Source organism: Silurus aristotelis, assembly GCF_946808225.1.
Source record: "Silurus aristotelis genome assembly, chromosome: 26".
NCBI lineage: Eukaryota > Metazoa > Chordata > Actinopteri > Siluriformes > Siluridae > Silurus > Silurus aristotelis.
The window spans coordinates 5705284-5730231 of record NC_139599.1 but is presented as its reverse complement, the minus strand read 5'-3'; the positions used below and the strand labels follow the sequence as shown (position 1 = coordinate 5730231).

At 36.0% G+C, this 24948-nt stretch overlaps 2 protein-coding genes across 8 annotated transcripts in view; both read left to right on the top strand.

Annotated features, from left to right (window-relative positions):
* LOC310720730 (uncharacterized protein) overlaps nucleotides 1-23640 on the top strand; it is a 30261-nt gene extending 6621 nt beyond the window's left edge. The window contains exons 1-7 of one of the 6 annotated variants that reach the window (XM_083531641.1): nucleotides 290-1208; nucleotides 19289-19669; nucleotides 19771-19860; nucleotides 20428-20463; nucleotides 20562-20594; nucleotides 21372-21449; nucleotides 21566-23640. In XM_083531641.1, the coding sequence (XP_083387767.1) occupies nucleotides 1139-1208; nucleotides 19289-19669; nucleotides 19771-19860; nucleotides 20428-20463; nucleotides 20562-20594; nucleotides 21372-21449; nucleotides 21566-21630 (753 nt within the window). In that variant the 5' untranslated portion in view covers nucleotides 290-1138 and the 3' untranslated portion in view covers nucleotides 21631-23640. Of the gene's footprint in view, nucleotides 1-268; nucleotides 1209-1296; nucleotides 1660-1767; nucleotides 1876-1966; nucleotides 2013-2393; nucleotides 2739-5604; nucleotides 5651-5963; nucleotides 6084-6149; nucleotides 6434-19288; nucleotides 19670-19770; nucleotides 19861-20427; nucleotides 20464-20561; nucleotides 20595-21371; nucleotides 21450-21565 lie in introns of those variants that run through there. The other 5 variants (XR_014531807.1, XM_083531644.1, XM_083531643.1 and 2 more) reach the window with 5 other exon arrangements.
* The window catches only part of LOC310720700 (uncharacterized protein), a 41481-nt gene continuing 19407 nt past the window's right edge, over nucleotides 2875-24948 (top strand). The window contains exon 1 of one of the 2 annotated variants that reach the window (XM_083531564.1): nucleotides 2875-3053. The gene's annotated coding sequence lies outside the window, so the exon portion shown is untranslated. Of the gene's footprint in view, nucleotides 3054-18928; nucleotides 19045-24948 lie in introns of those variants that run through there. The other variant, XM_083531563.1, reaches the window with a different exon arrangement.

The following is a 24948-nucleotide window of genomic DNA, read 5'->3' as shown; positions in this document are numbered from 1 at the left end:
GTGACGGGTGAAGACCCACCTTTTCACAAAACACTTAAACTAACACTCTTTCCAGTTTGTTTTGTCTTTGTTTATCTTTTTTTTTTTTATCCTCTCAACAGAGCTGTAGGCTGATGGTATATTGTTATATTATATATGAATTTAGTGCCGTAAATGTAAATGCAATGCTGTTGAGAGTCAGAGGTCCACAGTCAGATGATGCGAGATGCAATCATCTTCCCGTTCCTCCCATGAACAAACTTGCAAATACATATTTTATCAAACTGCGTTCTGCATCGTGCTCATCTTTTGCAAGACTTTTAGCCAAATACAAAATTTTCAATTCAAGTGAAAAAGCCCTCCTCCTTTCTAAACTTCTGCCTCCTTTGATCTTTATTTTTGGGATATCTAATGAGTTTGTTTATACAGGGTATGTTTCTAATGTCTTACTTTAAAATCATGCTACAATGGAACATTTATAAAAATTCAAGATGAAGCATATGTTTAATTAATGTATGAAATGATGCAAAATCGACTCTTATACATCTTCAGATTTGCAAGCAAACTCTGCCTTTTAAATAGGAAATATGCTGTTTTAAAATCTCTGACTATTAATAGACATTCACTGGAAGCTCAGCCGCCTTCTTCTGCTTTATAACATTATACAACAATGTTTATTCATATTTAGACAATGCTCTTATTTCTTGCTTGAAGGTTGCATCCTCTCTTGCCTAACAGGTCTGTAATGGGTTAGTGAGTACCAAGCATTTTTATTTTTTAATTGTCTTATGTTTTGTTCTTTTTTTTAAACACACGTTTACATTTGCGGCATTTAGCAGACGTCCTTATCCAGAGCGACGTACAAAAGTGCTTTGAGTCTCTAGTAATGATTTAATCTACACTGGTACGCCAGATTACAAACTTAATATAAATATAACCCTAGACTTTTACAAACTTGGAAAGTGCTAATTTAAGTGTTTCAGAAAGAGGTAGGTCTTCAGTCGTCGCTGAACACCCAGTCGTCATTCACACACCATTTGTGTACATTTAGAAATTTGTCTTGGGGAGTGCGGCTTTTTACAGGAAGTGAAGTAAAACTCTCATTATAACTGTTCGGAGTGTGGAGTGTTCAGATGAACAACAGCTTCGTGTTTGTACTATGGCACTTTTCACGCTGAGATGTTTCGGGGTGTTGATGGTTTATTGGTGCTGGTTGGTGTTTGGAAACGGTAAGTTCAAAATAAATATGAACAGTTAATAGACTAGTTTAAAGAGGAGACTTTTACTCATTGTACTGTTTCTGAATCATAATTTCAGGAGAAAATCTGTGCAATAGTGAACTTCTAATACACAGTAACATTACTGCTAAGCTCCAGTCTGATGTCCTGCTGCCGTGTAACTTTCATCCAACTCTCCTCGGATCGGATAAGACTGCAGATATAACAGTAATGTGGACTCAGAGGAACACAACAGCACACAATCTACTGGAGATCTCTCTACAGGGAGACGTGAGGTTCTGGGATTACAAAGGTGGACGTATCAAGACGTTTCCTAAACTCTCTGAATCGGGAAACTTCTCCATCCTCCTTCAGAAAGTGCAGCTGTATGATCTGAGTCTGTACCGCTGTGAGCTGTTTAATGGATTTAACTGCAGCATTGCGTATCAGGAGATACAACTTGGTTTGTGATTACACTTTTAAACACACACACCTCCTGCTAAGAAAAATCTGCCTGTACTGTACAAATACCTTGTTTAGACCCATAAAAAGACATTCTTATCTTCTACAGGTCTTACAACCTTTTCCCAGCTTTATGAATCCTTCATCGTAGCAGCAGCAACAGCAGCAATACTTCTGTGTTTATTCATAACGTGTCTCTGCAGCATGAGCGATAAACGTGAGTCTTTGCATACTTTATGTATAAATGTACATGCTGCTAAATCAGACAGACGGACGGATGAACCTTGTGGTTGTTTTTCATGTTGCAGGAAATCAGCAGCCAGAGAGCAGTCATGAAAACAGTTACACAGAAGTGTGAGTACATTGTGTTAGTTTTCACACACAGCTGTGTAGGATGTAGACACGTCTTTAAAATGAAAATCCACCCTGAGTGATGCTAATCTTTAGAATTAGCACATAACACATCACTCTAGACTACTAGATTTATTGCCTGATATGTTTGGTTACCAGTTTCCTACATTACCCATAATTACATTTGACTAGCCACTGATTAGCACGCAGTTCTTCAATGCAGCAGTGCTCTAGTCCCTCTTGCACCTCATGAAATGCTGAGATCACTAATATTTTTTTCTTATTAAACTCTGTTGTAACTGCACTGGAAAAAAGCTTTTTTTTTTTTTTTTTTTTTTTTTTTATGAAATAGTAAGAAATAAAATATATTTTCTGTTTCTCCAGGATGTACACACTCCACAGTACAGAACAGCCATAGCAGGAATGGGGAAATGTCACTAACTAATCATTTACTGTTTTTGCTGTTTATTGATGAATGAATGCTGCTTCTTTGTTTACTTTATTCTTCCTAACAAGCTGGGATAGGCAAAGAAAAGAATCTCACTGTGTAATAATGTATATGTGACAAATGAAGGCTATTCTATAATATTTCTGATAATAAGAGACGTCCACTGGAAAATCTGCACCATTCTGGTATATTTTAATGCTATGCAAATGCCTGTATTAGTTTTTTTTTTTGCTCATATGTTGTTGCCTTTTTTTTTTTAAATAAAAGTTTCTATGAATTAACAAGTGTATCTTGGGATGTGCAGCTTTTTAAAAGAAATAAAGTGTAGAAATTAAAGTCTGGTGTGTTTAGATGAGCCACATGACCTTCTGTAGTGTGGACACAACAGCACACAGTCTACTGGAGATCTCTCTACAGGGAGACGTGAGGTTCTGGGATTACAAAGGTTGAACGTATTAAGACGTTTCCTAAACTCTCTGAATCCGAAAAATTCTCCATCCTCCTTCAGAAAGTGCAGCTGTATGATCTGAGTCTGTACCGCTGTGAGCTGTTTAATGGGTTCAACTGCAGCATTGCGTATCAGGAGATACAGCTTGGTTTGTGATACACTTTTAAACTTACACACAAACACACATCCTTTTCAGAGAAAACTGGCCGTACTGTACAAATACCACATTTAGAACCATATAAAGATATTTCTTATCTTTCACAGGTCTTACAACCTTTTCCCAGCCTCATGGATCCTTCATCACAGCAGCAGCAGTAGCAGTAGTATCATTATTGCTTCTGTGTTTATTCATAACGTGTTTTTGCTGCACAAGCAATAAACGTGAGTGTTTGCATTGAGAAAGAGATGTGTGTGTGGGGGGGAGGGGTTTCACTGTGCAAACATTTTAGGCATGTTTTTTTTTTAGAATTTTAATTGTTTTGGTTTTTTTAATCAATTAGCAAAATGCAAAGTCTAAATCATATGAATATTTGATGTCACCAACCATTTTTTTTTTTTAACCCGACAAATTTTGTACGATCAGAATCAGATATATGATTAACCAATTATACCAAACAGGTGCTAATTATCATCAATTTCATATTTATATAAATATAAATATATATACTTCTAGAGTTGCATTGAAACATTTCAATCTTGGCGTCATCAGACCATATAATCTTGTCCACACGGTCCTTCAGGTGCCCGTTGGCAAATCTCTGGAGTTCAGTCAGAGTGAATATAGGGTTCTTGGTCACCTCTTTTACTAAGGCTCTTCTCCCTTGATTGCTTAGTATAGCCAGGTGTCATGGTTTAGAAGAACCATTTTGTTGTGTCACATTTCTTCTATTTGAGAATTATGGAGGCCACTGTGCTCTTCGGAATCTTCAGTGCAGCAGCAATTATATGGAGCTTTTCCCAGATCTGTGCCTTATAACAATCCTGTCTCTGAGCTCCATTTTCAGCTATGAGGCCTTCTGTAGAGAGGTGTGTGCCTTTCCTGATGTCCAATCAATAAACTTCTGTTTGTAGATTAATGAGAAAAAATGCTTGTAGTGTCCGACTACAACATAACAGAATTATACTGCCTTGAGTGCAGTCAGCGTTTACATTCATCCCAAAGATGTTCAATAGCGTTGAGGTCAGAGACTTATAGCAGGAGATCTTCTACTCCATCCAATGCAAAGCATATCTTCATGGGGTTTGATTTGTTCACAGTGGCATTGTCATGCTGGAACAGGTTTCCAGGATCCAATGCTAAGTTTAACCCCTTACAAAGAAATGAACAGTCTAGAATTTTTATTGTGGGTTTATTTGAACAAATAGAGACAGAATATTAAAAACATTTATAAATAAAAGGTTATAGATTAATTTGTATTTAATCGAGTGAAATAAGTATTTGATCCCATAACAAATAAACAAGAATTTTGACTTTCACAGAACCAAATTAGTCCTGTCCCTTAGGAAAGAACTCCTAATATCAACTTATATGTATGAAAGACACCCATCAAAAAAATCAACCTCTTCCATTCAAACCTCTCCACCACCATGGGCAAGACCAAAGAGCTGTCAAAAGTTGTTAGGGACAAGATTTGTAGAACCTGCAAAAGGGCTATAATGGGCTACAAGACCATCAGATTCTTGACTTGGCCGTATGTTTTCGGTCATTGTCATGCTGGAAGAAACCATCCACCACCCATCTTCAGTGTTCTGGATGAGCCCAGGACGTTCTTATCCTTCTTCTAAAGGGACTTCCTTTGCCCTTAGCGGAGAAACAGATCCAAAGCAGAATGTTTCATTCTTCATGTTTGACAGTGGGGATGATATTCTTGGGGTCATATTCAGCATTTCTCTGCCTCCAAACACGATGAGTCAAGTTTGTGCCGAAGAGCTTAATTTTCATTTCATCTGACCACATCACCTTCTCTTAAGCCTTCTCTGAATCATTCGTCTGTTCGTTGGCAAACTTCAGACGGGTCTGTTCATGTGCATTCTTGAGCAGAGGGACCTTGTTGTGTTACGAATGGTTTTCTTGGTGACTGTGGTCCCAGCTCCCTTGAGATCATTAACAAGCTGGTCCCGTGTAATTCTGGGTTGATCTCTTACTTTTTTCAGAATCATCTTCACCCCATGAGGTCAGATTTTGCATGCATCTCCAAAACGAGGGCGATTGACTTTTCTTGTACTGTAGTTGTATTTCTTCCATTTTCTTTCAAATTATCACGCCAACAGTGGTCTCTCTCTCGCCAAGCTTCTTGCTGATGGTCTTGTAGCCCATTCCAGACCTCTGCAGGTCTACAATCTTGTCCCTGGTATCCTTTGACAGCTTTTTGGTCTTGCCTATGGTTTTGGAGTGGTTTGAATGGAAGAGGTTGATTCTGTGATGTGTCTTTTTTTTTTTTTTTTTTTTTTTACATAATGAGTTGATATTAGGAGTTCTTTCTTAAAGAGACAGGACTAATTCGGGCATGTGGGAGTCAGAACTCTTGCTGGTTGGTAGAGGATCAAATGTATAATAATAATAATAAAAATGTTTTCCTGGAATTCTTGGAATATTTTACATTCTTTCTCTTTCTGTTAAAATAAACCTGTAATGTGTTTGTCTTTAATCAATTTGTGGCAAGTAAAGATGAACCTTGTGGTTGTTTTGCATGTTGCAGGAAATCAGCAGCCAGAGAGCAGTAGTGAAAACTGTTACACAGAAGTGTGAGTACATTGTGTTAGTTTCTTTTCACACACAGCTGTGTAGGATGTTGACACGTCTTTAAAAGAAAAATCCACCCTGAGTGATACATAACACATCACTCTAGATTTATTGCGTGATATGTTACATTTCTTTCACTTTGTTAACCAATTTCCTTAATCATTTTCATATTTTCATCAGATCCACTAAACACACCATCATATTCAACATGTTTCAGGGTGGTCTTCAACTCTAGCATTAATCAACCTGAAAATGACATTTCAGATCTTTCTTTGTAAAATACTATCAAATAAAATATATTTTCTCTTCCTCCAGGATTTACACCCTTCACAGTACAGAACAGCCATAGAAAGGAGGGTAAATGTCTGTAACTGATCGTTTACTGTTTTTGCTGTTTACTAATATATCAATGTTTCTTTATTTGTTTTTATTACAGTTTATGGTTTATATCAAGCACATTTTTTTTTTTATCATTTTAATTAACTATTTTTCTGTTCTTGGATACAAGAGATCACTCAGTAACTGTTACTACTCTGTTGGACTGAACAATACTGAAGAAAATGCACACATTGGTCACAAGTTTGTCACTTTCTAAATAAAGATATAGAGCATTTACTAAAAATTATATATAAATAAATAGTTTTTTACTAATGCAAATATGTTCAAAATGATTCATTGTTATACAAATGGCAACAAATGCCGTATCTGATGCACACTTTTTTAAATCGATGCATCACATTGTTAACTTTTATGCAGCTGCACCTATTTGCCAATCTTACCATCCCTACTACATGCTTTTTTAATAGCAAATGCAATGGCAGACAGCCAATCAGGAATAATTCCCTAAAAATGTTTGTCAATGATCATTTCAGTTACAGTCAAGCCAGTTGGTCCCACAATTGCTGACAAAAAAAAAAAGTATAAGCACAAGTATAGATTTAGATTTCTACAGACTTTCCCACCAGCTTTTATCTTTTACATCTTTGCATCTATTTTTGATTATTTGTACAGCCTTATTACAGAGATCCCCAAAGCAGAAGTGAAGAGAGAAATGCTCACATGCTTGTATGACCTCAGATGTTGAATTGCTTAAATTGTAAATGTGTTTTCGGTGTGTGTAGCATTAATACTTCAGTCTTAACTGATGCAGGGCATCTTCATAAATAGAATGAACAGCATTGAATTTTTTTTATTTCAAAATAAAAATAGCCTAAAGATAATCCAGAACACAAAACCAGGAAACACAGTAAGATATTGACAAGGCTTCACAATGACTTGAACGTATAGAAACTGCTTGTATGGTGATAAACGAAAATGTAACCCATGCTTGAACTCTGGGGAATGTAAATTATCCATCTTATAATATTAAACCATTACAAATTTAGTCACGAAATTTATCGTATAATTTTTCTGATCTGCTCATTTTAGGACCATGCTTACCAATGTGTTGAAAGTATCTTATTTCTTGTACATGAAAAATAAAAACTGTAATAATAATGTCATAAAATAAAATAAAAAATAAATAAAAAAAAAATGGTCACATTTCACTGTGTATTGTTGAAATGACAATAAAAGCTTCATTACTAAACCTGACATTCCACCACCCAAATAATAAATTCTGCACCTTACCACACTTCCTGCGATCTTCTAGGAATCCTCGACCGATACCATCATTTCTCAGGGTGCCAGGAAGGCATGGATCAAGGCTCTTCTCTGTTCTGGTACTCAGGCAGTGCCTTTAAAATGATTCAAACTATTTATTAAAATAATTACATTAGTTTTTTTTAATAATAAAACTCTATGTTGTCTGTATGCTTTTCTTACTGTACTACTTCTCCTACAGATTTTTTTTGTTCTTTAAGTCTATGACCTAGTAAACCAGATTAAGGGGGTATTTATTAGAGACCTCATAGCACTGGATAAAAGCCAATTCTCATAAATGTGAATAAGTGTTAGTCAGAAATTCTTCTGCTACAGAGTCTGGCTTGATCAACACTAACTAATAGTACTCTCAAAAATTCCTAGTGTTAGTTCTTGGTGTGCAACTGGTATAAAAGGTGTAGACATTTCAATTGCTGTAAGTTGTAAGAAAAAGCCAAGTAACTTCCTTTTCCTGCTACATTTCCTCTCTATGGGCAGTTCGTTATACAGTTTGTTCATTTCTTTATGTGATTAAATGTATCACTGTAGAGATTCTGTAGTTTAAATGGCATGACTGTGCGGTTGATTATATGATGACCCACTTATTGCATGGTTGTTTCGCTGGAAACTATTTGTGTTATTTGGTTATCTGCACCATTTGACAGTTGGATGGTTCTCACCCCCATGCATGCTCTGGGCTTATGATAACATCTGCATCACCTATGACTCGTGCTGACAGCTCGATTTGTTTCTGACTTATGTTGTGCTCTTGCATTGACCTTGCACATTTATGCAATTAAACAACAGCCTAATGAGGTGGCAGCAGAACAGAAACTCCTGCAGAAACAGATCATGGTTCAGCTGATGTCCTCTAGGCAATGTGAAGGTCAGACCAAATGACTGGCCACAAGTTTGGATTTAGAAACTGTTGATTTTCTGAGGTTCACATGCTCAACAGTGTCAATAGTTTAGACAGGATGAAGCACAAACCAAAAATATCCAGCAAGTGTTTGGCTTGGGTTCACATGCTGTGAAACATTTTTAACAACAGATCTGTGACATTACATGGAATTAATAAATATAAAGGGTAAAAAAAAAATTCTAGAATGTAAATGTAAAATGTCAATATAAAAATGTCATATTGATCGATTTTTAGATGGAACTCAGATTATTTATTATCTATTTAAATCATTGATGTGCCTAAAATACGATTCATATTTCATATTTAAGTTATTCCACATCAATTCTCAAAAACTGAAATATTGAAAAAGTTTGGCATTATGAACGATTGTGTGGCTTTTTTTTTTAATTATTATTATTATTCACAACGGTGTGTTTTGTTACTTTATACCATGCATTTTTCTGTTAGACCCATAAAATTATCATTCTGTGCGCTGGGAAATACCTGTGCTCATGTCCTTTTTTTTTTTTTTCTTTTTTCAATGAGGTGTGAGTTTTCAAGTCTAGCAACTTGCACTTCAGGTCTGTGTTTTTTTTTTTTTAGTTTTGTAGCCATTTCAGGAAGTGATGTTGAATTGATGGTCTCATCGTCACTGCTCTGAAAGTCACTGCTTTGAAAGTCACATTACCACAAGCTGCAGTTTCATGATTGTACGATGGAGCTGCGTTTTATCATGATGCGTTTCAGTGTGTGGATGCCTTGGTGCTGCTTGATGTACATCCAGGGTGAGTTACACTATGATTAGAAGTGAAAATGCATGAATGTGCACACTTTTCCACTGTAGTAGCTGCTAGTGGATTTGATGTTTGTTTGACAGCATGTTGATTTTTAATTACAGGAGAAAATCTGTGCAATAGTGAACTTCTAATACACAGTAACATTACTGCTAAGCTCCAGTCTGACGTCCTGCTGCCGTGTAACTTTGATCCAACTCTCCTCGGATCGAATAAGACTGCAGATATAGCAGTAGTGTGGACTCAGAGGAACACAACAGCACACAATCTACTGGAGATCTCTCTACAGGGAGACGTGAGGTTCTGGGATTACAAAGGTGGACGTATCAAGACGTTTCCTAAACTCTCTGAATCAGGAAACTTCTTCATCCTCCTTCAGAAAGTGCAGCTGTATGATCTGAGTCTGTACCGCTGTGAGCTGTTTAATGGGTTCAACTGCAGCATTGCATATCAGGAGATACAGCTTGGTTAGTAATTCAACTTTTAGACATACACAAGTCATTATACATTTTTTATACCACCGTGCTTCATTCTGACTGGTTGTTGAGATGTTCTTTAACAGCACGCTTCTAACAGGTTAAAATATAAAGGTTTTTTAGACTTGTCACACGTACATTAAAGCTCTTTATCCCAGTATGAGGAGGCAGAGCACAGGGTCAGCCATGATACACCACCCCTAGAGCACAAAGGTTTAAAGGACTTGCTCAAGTTCCCAAGAGTGGCAGATTGGCAGATTTAAACTCCTGACCTGCCGAGTAACCACTGAGCTACCACTTCCCTCTTCCCCCAAATGCATTATCAATTCTATAGTAATGTTACACTGAGACTTCTATGGTAGGAATGCTAAATAAAAAAAATATATAATAATTTTTAAATGAAGAAACATTTGTAATTGTTGGAAAAGAGAAATAAAATAAAACAGAATTTTTAAACAGCACACTGGATTGTCTTGACTCTCATGATGACAGATTTGTAGTTTGTTATTTTGCTGACTGTATTATCTTCCACAGATCTTGCTGCTGGTTTACATCAGGCGATAATTATCATTGGAGCTTCAACAGGAGCAGTTCTTCTGTTCTTATTTACAGCATGTGTCTTCTACTTACGCAAAAAACGTAAGTATTATATATGGATGCTTTATTACGTGACTCTTTGACAATGTTGTTTATAATGACAGATGTTAATAAGGATTTATTACACGTTCAGCTAAACAGAAAAAAATGGATGTTGCAGGAAAGCAACCACACCCAGAGAACACTGGTGGTAAGTGTTTAGCAAAGGTGTGAATTCTCACAAGTTGTAAAGCAGTGAGAACTGCTGTAGCTTTATTTAAAATAATCACTAATACTACATAATAGTTCTAATCAAATAAAATGGTGGTCTCTATTGTTTAGGGTCTGTAGAGTGTCCATTTGATAACCCAATCTATGACATATACAGAGTACAGCCTGGCCCTGAGACGGATGGTAAATATCTGCACTCGAGACACGTATTGTTTTATTATTTCACAAATATCAAATATCTGCATTCCATTTTTAACATTAGTTACTAAGTTTGATCCTAAATGAACTCTGTTTCACATGACTTTAGAAGCTCTTGTGGGTGAAAACCCAATCTATGAGATGAATTAGAAGAGAAGAGACAACATGAGATGATACCCGTACCTTCATCAGGTGGGGAGAATAATTAATATCTATGAAAAATATTCTGTTGAGTTAAATTGTGTAACCAACATAAAGAAAAATATGAAAAAATCTATTACAAGTTTATACGACAAAATTGTAATATGATAAAAATAAATGTGAAATATTCTATGATAATGAAATAAATTGTCTGAAATGATGTTATAGTTTAGACAGTTTTAAACATGAGATAATGGAACATACTTACATTTATATTTACATTTACACTCATTCATTTGACATTTTTTTTTGTCCAAAGCGACTTGCAATAAAGGAAACAAGAAGTGATTTTTCATAAGACGGCATACAAGGTTTCAGTCATAAAAAATATATTATATATATATTTTTTATACAAAAATATAAAAAATGCTAGGACAATAAGGGTTCAAGGAAAAGAAGCTGTTAAATGTTTACAGAAAAGATGACTTTTCAGTTGTTTCTTGAAGATTCTGAGGGATTCCTATGATATATATATATTTTTTTACAATATCTCTTACAATATCTCTACACAACTCCCCTTTAGCCAATGCTTATAAAATCGGGGTAACCGTGGACAATCATCTGTCCTTTTCCTCTCATGTTGCTCGTATGACATGTTCTTGTTGGCTACTTCTCTACAACATCTTAAGGATTTGACCATTTTTTTTATCCACACAGGCTGCTCAGGTGCTTGTTCAGTCTGGATTACTGCAACTCTCTGCTGGCAGGCCTCCCCCTGAATGTTTATCGTCCTCTGCATACGAGCCAAATGCAGCTTTGCAATCTGCCTAAATTCTCCCACACCACCACACTGGCTCCCGAAAGCTACACGCAACAGATTCAAAACACTGGAGCTTGAACTGATGCTTAAGCCAATATTCGACTAGCACTTTCTTAACTCAAAGGTCTAATCAACCCTCAATGGACCACGCTTCCTCACGCTCACGCTATTGCTTGATTGGTCCCACGTTCTCTCAGGGAAAGAGATATACATACATCTAGACTCTTCTTTGTTCTTACACCGAGGTGGTGTAATGAACTTCCCCTGAATGTCTAAACAGTTGACTCACTGCCAATCTTCAAATGACGGGTGACGAACTACCTCTTCCAAAACACTTAAGTAGCACTTATTTTCCCTTTTTGTTGTATGTCTTTTATGTAAAAACAGTGTGCTATAATTCCTCCTAACAGAGTTTAGCCTGATGGTTTCAAGTTTGCAACGTGGTGAACCAGTGTTGATTTATTCATTGATTGAGTCTCAATGCACTTTTGTACTGCTAAACGGCGTAAATGTAAATGGATTTGGCTGTCCGGATGGAGTTAGGTAGGCCATTCTACCAACAGAGAGTGGTGAAAAAAAACATGCTTTTGAGTGATTTTGTGCCTCTCTGCAATAGAGCCACAAGTCGCTGCTCATTTACCAACCACTGGTTTCTGAACGGGATGTAGACGCATCTAAGAAAGAGAAGGTAGGAGGGTGTGGAGCTTGTGGTTGTTCTGTAGGCAAGCATCAATGTCTTGAACTGTATGCAAGCCACAAGGAAGCAAGTACAAACAGATGAGAAGTAGTGTGACTCTTGGGCTTATTGAAAACAAGATGTGCTGCTACATTCGAAATTCAAGTCAAGTTTATTTCTATAGCGCTTTTCACAACAGGCATTGTCTCAAAGCAGCATTACAGAAATCAACAGTCAAGGTGAATGGTGTGCATTTATCCCTGATAAACAAGCCATGGCAACCGTGGCAAGGAAAAACTCCCTTAGATGTAATGAGGAAGAAACCTTGAGAGGAATCAGATTTAAAAGGGGAACCCATCCTCATTTGGGTGACATCAAGAGTTTGATCATAAATCTTTCAACAATACAGAACACTGGAGAGTGAGAACTAAACATGAGCACTGGAGTATAAGATTATAAGTAATGTTCTTTCTACAGTCTTATTCAGTCTTTATGGTTATAAAACTAGGAGCTACTGAGCTCAACATTTGTGGTCATCACAGATCCAGCTTCAGCTTCTCCATGCCAGAGCCTTTAAACACTCCAGGAGGTCCAATGTCAAAACTCCACACATGTAGTGGGATCCAATTGGCACTGGTACATCTCTAGATGGTTGAGGATGTTTGTGAGTATGGCATCTACTTCTTCAAAGGTCCATAATCTTCACGAGGTGGGAGGTGACTGGAGCTGGCCAAACCTCAGGATGCTTTAGGATGGGGAGAGAGAGAGAAGCAGTGGAGAGGAATTAGCATAGCTGCTGTTCATGATATTAACAGCACAAGTTGATAATGTGCATGTGATCAGATGTTCTGGAGCACAAGGTTATGATGTGATGTGTGTTATGTGTAGGCTTTGCTAAAAAGATGCGTTTTAAATCTGCACTTAAACTGGGAGTGTGTCTGAGCCCCGAACACTGTCAGGAAGACTGTTCCAGAATTTAGGAGCTAAATGTGAGAATGATCTACCACCTTTAGTGGACTTTGCTCTTCTAGGAACTACTAGAAGCCCAGAGTTTTGAGATCTCAGGGAGCGTGATGGATGTTAAAAGACTGGAGAGATACATGGGAGCCAAACCATTTAGTGCTTTATAAGTTTGTTAAGGTCTGAATACACATTTTGGTGATCCAGGCTATTAATGGCAAGGGCCATGATAAAAAGCTGTTCTTCCTGGGTTCAATCATTATTTAAATTTTTTTTTTTTTTTTTTTTTAAGTAAAGCATTGTTTTGTTTTGGGGTTTTTTTATACCAGAAACTATGTATTTTTTTATGACCAAGATTATTAATTTAAGATTAAACATGGCACATACTATAAACATGTTTGGCTTACTTTTTTTCTTCAGATACTGAAACAATTAAAATGTCTCTTTTGTATGTTTCATGTCTATTGAACCCTTTATTTGCTTTTGTAGAATGCTCCTTGTCTAACCCTGCACTCTGTACATGGATTGCTCAAGTAACTGGATTTTACTTTTGATTTGACATGATCTAGGCTTGTTTGGCTCTTTTGAAGCTCATCCTGGAGCTTGCTGTCATAACAGCAGGTCTATAAGCTCAAACATGCTCAGAAACAGGCTTATCATGTAATCAGGATCAGACCATGACATTATAAGCGGAGGTGATATAGGAAGTCTTTTGCGGTCATGTCCTCTCTATTCTTTTGAGAACAAGCGGTTGCAGAAGGTAAAACAATAATAATACGAAGAGCTTGCCGAATTTTACATTGCTTTACATGTTGTGTTATAAGGAGCAGATCCTTTTGGAAAAAAAAATATTTTTGTGAAAACCATTTAACTTATTCATTTGTTATATTAAAAGTTCATTCATTCATTCATTAATTTTCTCCCGCTTATCCGTAATTCGGGTCGCGGGGGCAGCAGTCTAAGCAGGCCCCCGCCTTCGACTGCTGCCCAATCCTCACAGCACCGTCCCTTACGATCCCTCCTGCAGGTGGTGAGCCCATGGGAAGGCGGCCCCACGTCACTCCGACGTCACGGACCTTGATATTTTCCTCGTAAGGGACCCCCGGAGCATAGAGGGTTAAGGGCCTTGCTCAAGGGCCCAAGAGTGGCAGCTTGGCGATACTGGGGCTTGAACCCCAGACCTCCTGATCGGCAACCCAGCGCCTTAACCGCTGGAGCCACCACTCCCCCATATTAAAAGTTTGACTCATTAAATACAGCATAAAAAACATTGTTTTGTAAAATGTTCTTGTATTTATTTCTGTGAAGCTGCTTTGGGACAATGCTCATTGTTAAAAGAACCAATAAAAAAACCCTGAATTGAATTAAATTGAATTGAATATTTCATGTTCAATTATTCCCAAATTCTATTCGGTCCAACGGTGTCTGACTTTAAAAAGTAACATTTTTTTTTTTAAACCACGAGGAACATACAAAATTAAAACTTGTTGAATTGTAAAACTCAAAATAATAATAAGTATGCAAGAAAATGTGTGAAACCCTGAAAAGTCAAAGTCAAATTTACTGCACTCAAATATTTACATAATTATTGAGTTATTAATTTAATTGCATTGTGTACGCTTTTTTTTTGTTCTACATTAAATTATTTATTCAATAATTATTATTATTACCTCTTCATTTTTGTAAATAATTTACAAACAGTTTTTAATGTGTAACTCTGTCAGTGACTGGGCCACAAGCCCCAGGGCCTGTTCATGGTGCAGACACTGTTATTTTTCACTTTGAGCAGCAGGGAAGGGTTTGCCATACCCGTTGAGTAAGACAAGTGTGAGCGTTTGCTAATGTAGCTTTGCTGATCTCAGATACATGTTGGCAGAATTAGCATGAAAATTCTAGTAGCAAAATACTGATTGGAAATGTGTTTGCTTCTGTCGAAACTGGGTGGAAAAATTGTTTCTCGTCATTTGGCGCCATCTAACGAAACAAGTAACTCATTGCAGGTGTGAAGTTTAAACTCTGTGCTTTAATGTGTAATACAGCAGTCATTTGTTTACTTTTGATCACATTGTTATTTATATATTTATTAAGAGTGTTAATTATATTATTATGTTATGGCTTGTTTTTGTTTAGCATTATTTAGAGCAGATTAGACCCTTATCCAGAGCAACTTACTATTATCTCATTTATGCACTGAGCAGGTTAAGGGCCTTGTTCAAGGGCCCAGAAGTTTTGGTTTGGTATTGCTTGAATTTGAACTCACCCTCCAATCAGAAGTCCAACATCTTAATCACTACAGCTACAACTTTCCAACTCCAGTTTATTTATTAAAAGTGTTTATTCCATCTTTAAAAGCTGATGGTTTAATTTTAAACCTTAAAAAAAAAAAAAAAACATTTTTAAAAGGGAACAAATATTGCAAGATAATAATGAATCCTCAACAAAAACTAACAAAGAAATACTGCAAGAGATTTTGCCCAGCAAGCCTGAGAAACTGTCTGCACCAGTTGGTGCAAAAGGTGTGACAACTGATGTTGAAGGTGTAACAATTTTTTGTAAGTGTGAATTTGAGACTTCTTTGACCGAATTTCTGCTTTTCTTCTGTTCACATGTCTCCATAAAATGTGTAAAATACTGTTTTAGATGACAGAGTTTGTTTCACTATTTAAAAAAAACCCCAGCAAACAAATAAAAAACATGCCAGGCTGCAAAATATGTGAAACAATAAAAAACATGGAAGCCAAAAGATAGAAACAAACATCTTTACAAAATCTTTGGCCTTTATATACAAAAGATTGTAAAGATATATCATGTTTATTGGATAAAGGTGTGGGCAAGGCATCAAATATAGTGAAATAACCAAAGAAACACATCACACAGCATTTTTCTTAGTGTGGAAGTGATCTATTATGAAATCAAAGAGTTTTTGTTTCAAAGTGCCTGGATTCAATTTTTTTCCCCAACTTTCAGTGGTAGGTTCATGACATGAGCTATAATTATTGAATAGTCTGGATATTATGAAAATATATCTATAGAAATATAAAAAAAAAACTTTTTAATCAGAGAGAAAGTCTATGCAAAAGTGAACTGCTAATAAGCAGTAACATTACTGTTGATTTCCAGTCTGATGTCCTGCTGCCGTATAACTTTAATCCAACTCACCTTGTATCAGATAAAACTGCAGATATGGAGGAATATGGAAACAGATTAACACAACAGCACACAGTCTATTGGAGATCACACTACAGGGAGATGTGGGGTTCTGGGATACAAAGATGGATGTATTAAGATGTTTTTGAAACTCTCTAAATCAGGAAACTTCTCCATCCAGCTTCAGAAGGTACAGCTGTATGATCTGAGTCTGTTTAATTGGTTTATCTGCATCACTGGGTATCAGGAGATACAGCTTTGTGGTTAGGTTTCTAATCTTTGACACTCATACTTATTTCTCAACCATGAGCCATGGTCTGTCACCTAGAGTTAATATTAGCAAAGATTGTCATGACATTAACACTATATAACACCATAAACGGATACCCTCCACCTCAATATGATGATGGTCAAAGCTGCAGTTCCTGTACCCTTTTCTTTTTATGAGCACTGTTTTAGCGATATTAGCATGTTATCAGAATGAGTAGTAAAGGGATGTGAAAGAGGCTCTAATAAATGTAGTACTTTTCTGACTAGGCCATGGCTTAACCTTCTATTTTTTCTCCAGCTTATTCATATTTTTTATATCCACTCTTGCACCTCTAAAAGTGGCCCATACATACATATAAGTTTAGATGCGTGAGGAAAAAAACCTTCAGTGTGAGGAATTTTGCCTAGGATTGATCTTATATTGTAAATATCTGCACATAAATATAACTATAGCCCATATATATAAATATATATAACAAATATATATAACTACAACCACTTTCTTGTTTCCACAAAAGAAAAGAATAAAAATGACATTTATGTCTTCTTATTGGTTCAGAAGATAAGGATTTACTCATCACGAGTTTGCTAATGCAGTTTTGCTCTTTAGTTACATACTATCAAAGTTAGCATGAACATTTTGGTATAAAAATTGACAGAAAAGGTGTTGGTTTCCGGCGACCTTGGTGAAAAAGATATTTTCTCTCCTCAAGATCTGGCGACATCTAACGACACAAATAACTTATTGCAGGTATTAAGTTTAAACTCAGAGCTGTAAGGTGTAATCTAGCAGTCAATCATTTACTTCTGATCACATTATTTATTTTTGAGATTTTGCTAAGTAGATTTAAGAGATTTCCAGAGATTTCAGTATGTACAGCAGGGCATTAGTGAGCCTGGGTCCTTGGTGAGCCTTGGTGGGAAGTAACGAAGTACAAATTACTTCACTATTGATTATTTGAACAACTTTGTAGTTTCATTCTTTTTTTCTTTTTTTTTAAAACATATATATAATTTATACTTCTTACATTTTCAAACCAGGCTCATTACTTTAGTTTAAATCTATTTGGTGATGTGATACATTTCTTCTTATTGCGTCCGGTTTTGAGCCCTTTAACCTATTTAATGCCATTGTGTGGCTTTTTCAATTTACCACTGTTGTAACATTTCCTGGCGATCACACACCACAGACATGGGCTAGTTTATAAAGCTAACAATGTGCAAGACAGAAGGCAACAAGAAGTATGGGGCTTACATGGATGAGACAGAGGGAGTCAGCGATAAATCATGAATGAGAACAGAGACATTCCTGATCACCTGCTCATCATCATCTTTTCTCTGCTTGTGTTCTATAAGGTGGATGTTCAGCCTGGATACATTCATTAAATAACAACATTTTAAATTATTTTGTATTAATATGATGTGTGGTCCAGTTACCAGCGTGATGCTAAAGCAGGTCGTAATAATGGCTACTTTTTACTTAAGTTCTTGTCAGAGCCCAAACTTTGTTAACTTTAGTTAGAAAGTGTAATCAGTACATAAACTTTTACCAGAGTCATTTAAAACATGAATATCTGTACTTCTACTTGAATGAAGGATGCATGTGTGTGTGTGTGTGTGTGTGTGTGTGTGTGTGTGTGTGTGTGTGTGTGTTCATCTCTGGGATCCAGGGACCATGACAAGCCAATATAAAGTTTGGAAGCTTGGAAGTGTTTGTAGTGTGTACATGACTCTTTAAAATGTATTAAACACGATCACTTCCACGACTGTTATATAAAAAGGCTAATAAAGTTAAATCAGAAGATATAAGCTGTAATGTGGTAAGTGCATCTAAAATTGTACTAAAATAGCTAAATCCCTCTTAGACTGTTGACTCTGGTTTGTCTTATGTAGTTTTATGTTGTTCAGCTAGCTAGATCATGGAATGATTAGCATCACTGTAAAGAAATAGCTCATTTTGTAGAAGTTGTTACAGAAACCTTTAAAGCGTCTATATTTACTAACATTTCATCGATTGTTATGCAAAAGTCTGTGCAGCATGTGCACTTGTGGTGTACCATTCGGTGCAGAAGGTGTGATGATATATGTGTGACTGTTTGTGTGAGTCTCTTCTTTGACCTTGTATCTGTTATTCTTCTGTTCAACTGTCTCCATTTTATTTGCTTAATATAATGCGTGGCTTCACATTACAAATTTTGTTCCACTATTACATTTAAGCATTAAAAAAAAGCAAAAGCAAAGAAAATATGGGTTGTGTGAATAAATAACGAACCATGAAAGCCAAATCAGAAAAACGGTATGCATCTTTACATGTCTATATACAAGAGAAGGAAAAAGTAGTAACATCGAAGTCTGTAATCGGTTGTGTCTGCCATATAGATTGTGTATTATTGCTGTGGGCAAGACATCAAATAAAGTGATATGTCATAGCCACTTCAGATAATTTCAGGAAGTGAGAGCCAAAGAAGCGCATCACATAGCATTTGTCTTAGTGTGGAAGTGACAGACGCACAATGTTTGTGTTTCGAGCTGTCTGGATTTTTCTGTTTTTACCAACATACAGTGGTAAGTTCATGGCAGGTGCTGTTTTAATGAATAGTTTGGATTTCTAAAAAAAAAAAATGGAAATGGAAATTAAAATAGATTATGTAATATGTTGGCTTCAGTGTATTTTCAGCAATTCTTGAAAAAGGAACAAATTATAACAAAAAAAACAGATGATTAAACAATTAACAAACTTGTGGAGTAAAGGACTGTGAGTTATAGAAGTCAACATTTGTAATCATAATACTTTACTTTTTAATTTCAGGAGAAAATCTGTGCAATAGTAAACTTCTAATACACAGTAACATTACTGCTGAGCTCCAGTCTGACGTCCTGCTGCCGTGTAACTTTCATCCAACTCTCCTCGGATCGAATAAGACTGCAGATATAGCAGTAGTGTGGACTCAGAGGAACACAACAGCACACAATCTACTGGAGATCTCTCTACAGGGAGACGTGAGGTTCTGGGATTACAAAGGTGGACGTATCAAGACGTTTCCTAAACTCTCTGAATCAGGAAACTTCTCCATCCTCCTTCAGAAAGTGCAGCTGTATGATCTGAGTCTGTATCGCTGTGAGCTGTTTAATGGGTTTAACTGCAGCATTGCGTATCATGAGATACAACTGTATCAAAGCAGCACACAATGTAAAGTATATCTTATATTCTACTGCATGTCTACCAGAAGAAACACACACACAAATGTTTGGTTTAATATCCTATAAGCTATATCATACTCTATATTCCAGCCCACCAGTCAATATGGATCATAGTAGGACCGTTCACAGGAGGAATTGTGCTGCTTGTTGTATTAGCAACCTGTTTGTTTCATGCAAAACGTAAGTCATTTCTACAAGCTCATCTCCACATTCTCTTCATTTTCCATTCTTTTTTTATTTATGTATTTTTCCCCATGTATTGAAATTTGGTTTGTATACTACTTTATACTAAAAAACACCAATTTCTTTCCTGAGTGTTTGAGTTACCCAAACTGAACTGTATTTTTTAACAAAATAGCTTGTGGTTTTCACCATGGAGGCAAAAGCAAGTCATGTAGCGTACAGTCTATTTTAAGATATTTTTACTTTCTACATGCTCTTACATGTGTGAAAATATGTGTTGCATCTGTACCAAACTCTGAACAGTTAATACTCTGCTACACTGTTTTACCGAAGGTGAATGAAGCGTATGAATGTTATTACTGGCATTATTCGTTATACAGATGATCTTGTTTGTGAAGTTGTTGAAAGGGCGAACTTTCTGTGAAACTTTCGTTTACACATGCGGCTCTGTTCTGTATGTATTGTTCAGTACACTGTATGTGTGTGTCTCAGACAAGTCCAGGTTCTGAACAGAAACCTTTTTTGTATATGTTCTTTGATTTTTCTTTTAATATTACATGGCAGGGCGACAAAAAATCACTCCTGTTGAGATCGACTATGGTAAGTTCATATATAGATTTATGTACATTAGATGCTGTTTTTTATTTTGATAGTCCTGTGTTGCACACACACCCCAATGCTTTTCTTTGTCTCTGCAGAAAACGTTGCAGGTGCACATTCAGACAGAGGAAGTAAGCAGTCTGTGGTATTTGGCAACCAAACTCTGATCTGTTTTAAAACACAGTTTCCATCAGTGATTCGGATATATTTGTTAATAACTGCAGACAAAAAAATCCATAGTAATAAAAGCTCAAGAGCTTCTGAATTCATAGGAAATTTGGACTTTTCTAAATTTATTGTTCATATTTAATAGAATTGTCTAATACATTTAGTTAAATGTACACAATTCAGATGTGTCTGTACTTGTATTCTAATTGCGTTGTATTTCCTTTCGGAGAAATGCATTTTCATGTTAGGACCATCAGTGGAATATCAGCCAAATAAATAATAGTTCATCATAAATTCTGTTGGAACACTGCTTTTTAAGTAACCAAGAAGTTTGGATTCTTACAATGTGTGCCATTTGACAGATCTAGACCAATGTTTTATTGGTTCCTTCAACTTTCTACATGGTGAAATATGGTCACTGCCACTTTACACTTCATTAGGTTTTTAATGCACTTAGTGGTCCCAACTGCAGCATTAACTAACAGAGGCCCACTGATGCAGGAAGTGGATGAGTAGCAGCAGACAAGGCAATGTAAATGCTAAATAGGCTAATTTTTAAAATGCTCAGTGGATGCAAGATTTAGTTTTACAACAAATTGAATACATTTTCATAAAGACAGTGTGAATGCATACATTTATACACTGCATCTATCTGTGCTGTATATTGCAAATATTGGAATAGAAAAATGGGGGATTGTAAATTGGATAATTCGATTTTTCCTATTTTTATATCTAAACAGGAGCATCAATTAAGAATCCAATTTATGACACTTCCTCTCAACCAAAATCAAATGCCTGTGTAAGACAGTCAGAGGAAGGTAAGTGTGTTTAAAATAATCTAACAGTATATGTTTTGTTATTTAGGCATTAAAACTTACCTAATGAACTTTTATCTTTTTTTTTTTTTTTTTGCTTGCCAATTTCTTCCCCTAAGGACTTTCATCTGATATTCCAGTGTACGCCACTGTCAAGAAAGTAAAAAAAGTTAATAGCACCTGATGGAAGCCAAACACATTTTAAAACACTCTCACAGGAAAACACTTTTTGATAACAAAAAAAAAACCCTTATCCTTAATAGTTCCTGATCACTAACAAGTGACAAGCTATCCCAGACAATATATATATTTCATATTTGTGCTTTTGCCTCTAAATTAACGATCCATGCTTCTTTCTCCATGGCAACAGACTACAACTACTTTCCTTTTTAATATGTTCCTTTGCGTAACTGGAAACTTTGAACTGCTTCTAAGCTCTTATGGTTCTAAACAAATAAGTTTCATATTACATTTCATTTGGATTGTATTGGTATGGGACTGGCTTAAAAAAAATTATATACAACAATGTGGTGAGGTTTTTTCTTTCTTTTTTTTTTTTTTTCCCTCAGCCTCTTTGTTAATTGTGTTAAAGATTTTGTATTACCACAACTTCCTAAGCCACATTTATTTTTGTTTTCTGTTTTCTTCTTTTCTGTCTGTCTTTCTTTTTTTTTTCTTTTTTTTTTTTTTTGCACATGTATGCATTATATGTTGATGTAAATAAGAATCCAGGGAAAGCAAACAGGTTTTCTATAATTCCCCCCCCCCCACCCCCTAATGCTCACAGCCTCCCCTCACCTCCCACACACTGCCTGTATACATGTGCACACACACACGCAAATTTAGAAAAAATTAATAACTCTATCGAACAGCTTTTCTATCTACATTCATATTTCAGTAGGTTTCACAACTCTTGAATAGCAGGGAGAATAGAAGATATAACACTCAAGCGCTAGTGGGAGTGATTTTGCAGTGATTTCGGAAACAATATGGGGTAATGATTGTGTAATATCATAAAAAAAAACATAGTTCCTTTACATCATTAAATACACCAGCCTACTGGTGCTGCACACTGAAGCTCATTTCCTGTGCCTCAGTGGCTCAATGCAAAACATGAGTACTGATTTTAACAATTTGTATTGACACATCCACTTATATGACGTAAAGAAAGATCTTTGTATTGTGACTGGATCTTCTAAGAACACCTTAATGCTGAAAATGAATCATGGTAAGGAAACTGCAAAATTTTAAAAACAGGTCAAGCCTGAAAGAGGTTTTTTCCTGTTTGCTGGAAATCAGCTTCTGTTAAGATCTCACTTTCTCTCTTGCTCTTCCTACCCTATCTCTCTTCGTTGGAAACTACTATTCATAACTTAACCTCGAACCTGGTGATCAGACTATACCCAATCCGATCAGACTAAATCAATTTGCATATCCGTTGTTTAATGCGTCCCTTTTTATTTTTGCACCCAAGATGGCGCTTTTCTGACTAAAGTAACATCACAGTTACTTTATAAAATCTCCTAAATACTACGCATTTTTAAAGAATCGGTTTAGTATGTTAATAGCACTTCACAAAACGTCTCATAACTCATCCATTTATGTTGCAGGAGTATGATGCATAGAATCATAGCAGAGTTAGGTTAGATGTTTCAGATAATCTTCAAGTGAAACATCAGAACTATGGAGGAAAATGTGATCTCTTGTGTGATTTATAATGTGACGGAGCTGTTGGTATCAGATAGGCTGGTTGGAATATTTTAAAAATCCCCTCGGGATTTTTATATGAGTAGAGTTTACATAAAATGCAAAAAAAAATCGTAATGCAACCAGTAAACAGATGAAAATGACCAAACTTAATAAAGTTGACAGGAAGTCTGTTATAAATCAAACAAACTGTGGTTGTGGTGAAAACACATCTATAAAGCATTTAAGCAGTAAGAAATAAAACACAGTTTGGTGTGAAAAGACTAAGTAGTTTTCCCACATATTTAAAAATACAAATACGAATATGTATGTGAATGAGGGCTGATGGCAACCTTATGGAATAAGTAGCTATTATATGATTGTGGAGAACTGACCAGTGAGTTGGAATTGATACATGACCAAATTTGGGGGGGAGATTAAACAAAAGAAAAAGAATAAGAAGGACAATTCATGAACCTAAGTTCACAAACAGTATTACAAAACCAGATCGGGAAAATAGTAAAAGAACACAAACGGTAATCAAGTGCTATTGGTGGATGTAGTACACAAACCATGTACTTCAGAAAAAGTAGAAATTACACTCTGTTAAATATTTGTGAAAAAAAATGCTCCCTTTGCTCCCTTGAGCAAGGCCCTTAACCCTCTATGCTCCAGGGGCACCGTATCATGGCCGACCCTGCACTCTGACCCCAGCTTCTAAGCAAGCTGGGATATGCGAATAACAAAATTTCACTGTGCTGTGATGTATATGTGACAAATAAAGGCTATTCTATGCTTCTATTCTAAAAAAGTTTGAACTTTCAAATGTACTTAAGTATCCAAAGTATTATGATTTCTTATGGCTATAATGTTCCTATAATCCTTTCTGTCACAAGACTCTTTGCATTTATGTTTATGTGAAAAGACTCTGTTACTCTCAGCACAATGATCTATCAATAGAATGAGATTACTAATTTAAACACTGATTGATATCTATTACAATGATCATAAGTATGGGTGTTGTGGCATGTTAGAGTGGGGGGTTTCTGTTATCATTTATTCCTCTGAAAATGTTCTGCTTGCTGTTAAACTGAAGCTGAACTGTATGTTGGTGATAAGGAGATACCACCAAGCGCCAATCAAAACAAGTTCAAAACAGAGCATGTGCTCTACACTCGCTGTGTGTTTAACCAGTGAAGATTTTATCCACTCATAAATTTAAAAAAAGACTGATTTTGCAAAATGTTTTTGAGTAAAATATTTGACTTTAAGTAAAAATCTCCCCAAAGAGAAATACTTCAGTAAAGTACAGGCCCGCAAAAAAGCTAAGTTTTTTGCTAGAAGATGTGTTCTGAAGAGAATCTATAGAGACATCCTGTTTAAGATTGTTCCCAGAACAGAAAATGACCAATTACCATCTGTAAACATGCACATTTTCTCTGCTTTTTCTTTCTCTTCTTCCATGCAGTCATGTCCTGTTTGAGTCAATCGCTTTGTGGTTAAGCCATAAAATGTTATTAGGCACATTTAAAGTTGTTGAGACAAATGAACGTAAGTAGATTATGATTTTTACCGTCATTTTATAATAAGTCCCTTATTGGAACCTATAGATGTGATTAGTTTACATTATATTCAACTTTATTGTGAAAGAGCAGCGTTTAAATACATACGAGTCTGTAATCCTTTTGCTTGGTTTTAATCTTAATCTTACCGCAAAGGACTGAAAGTAAAACATCGTATCTACACCTATCAACATCAGCTTTCTAGTTAAGGTAGTGCAAATGTTTTAATAATGGCGTTTCTATTCAGAATTGCA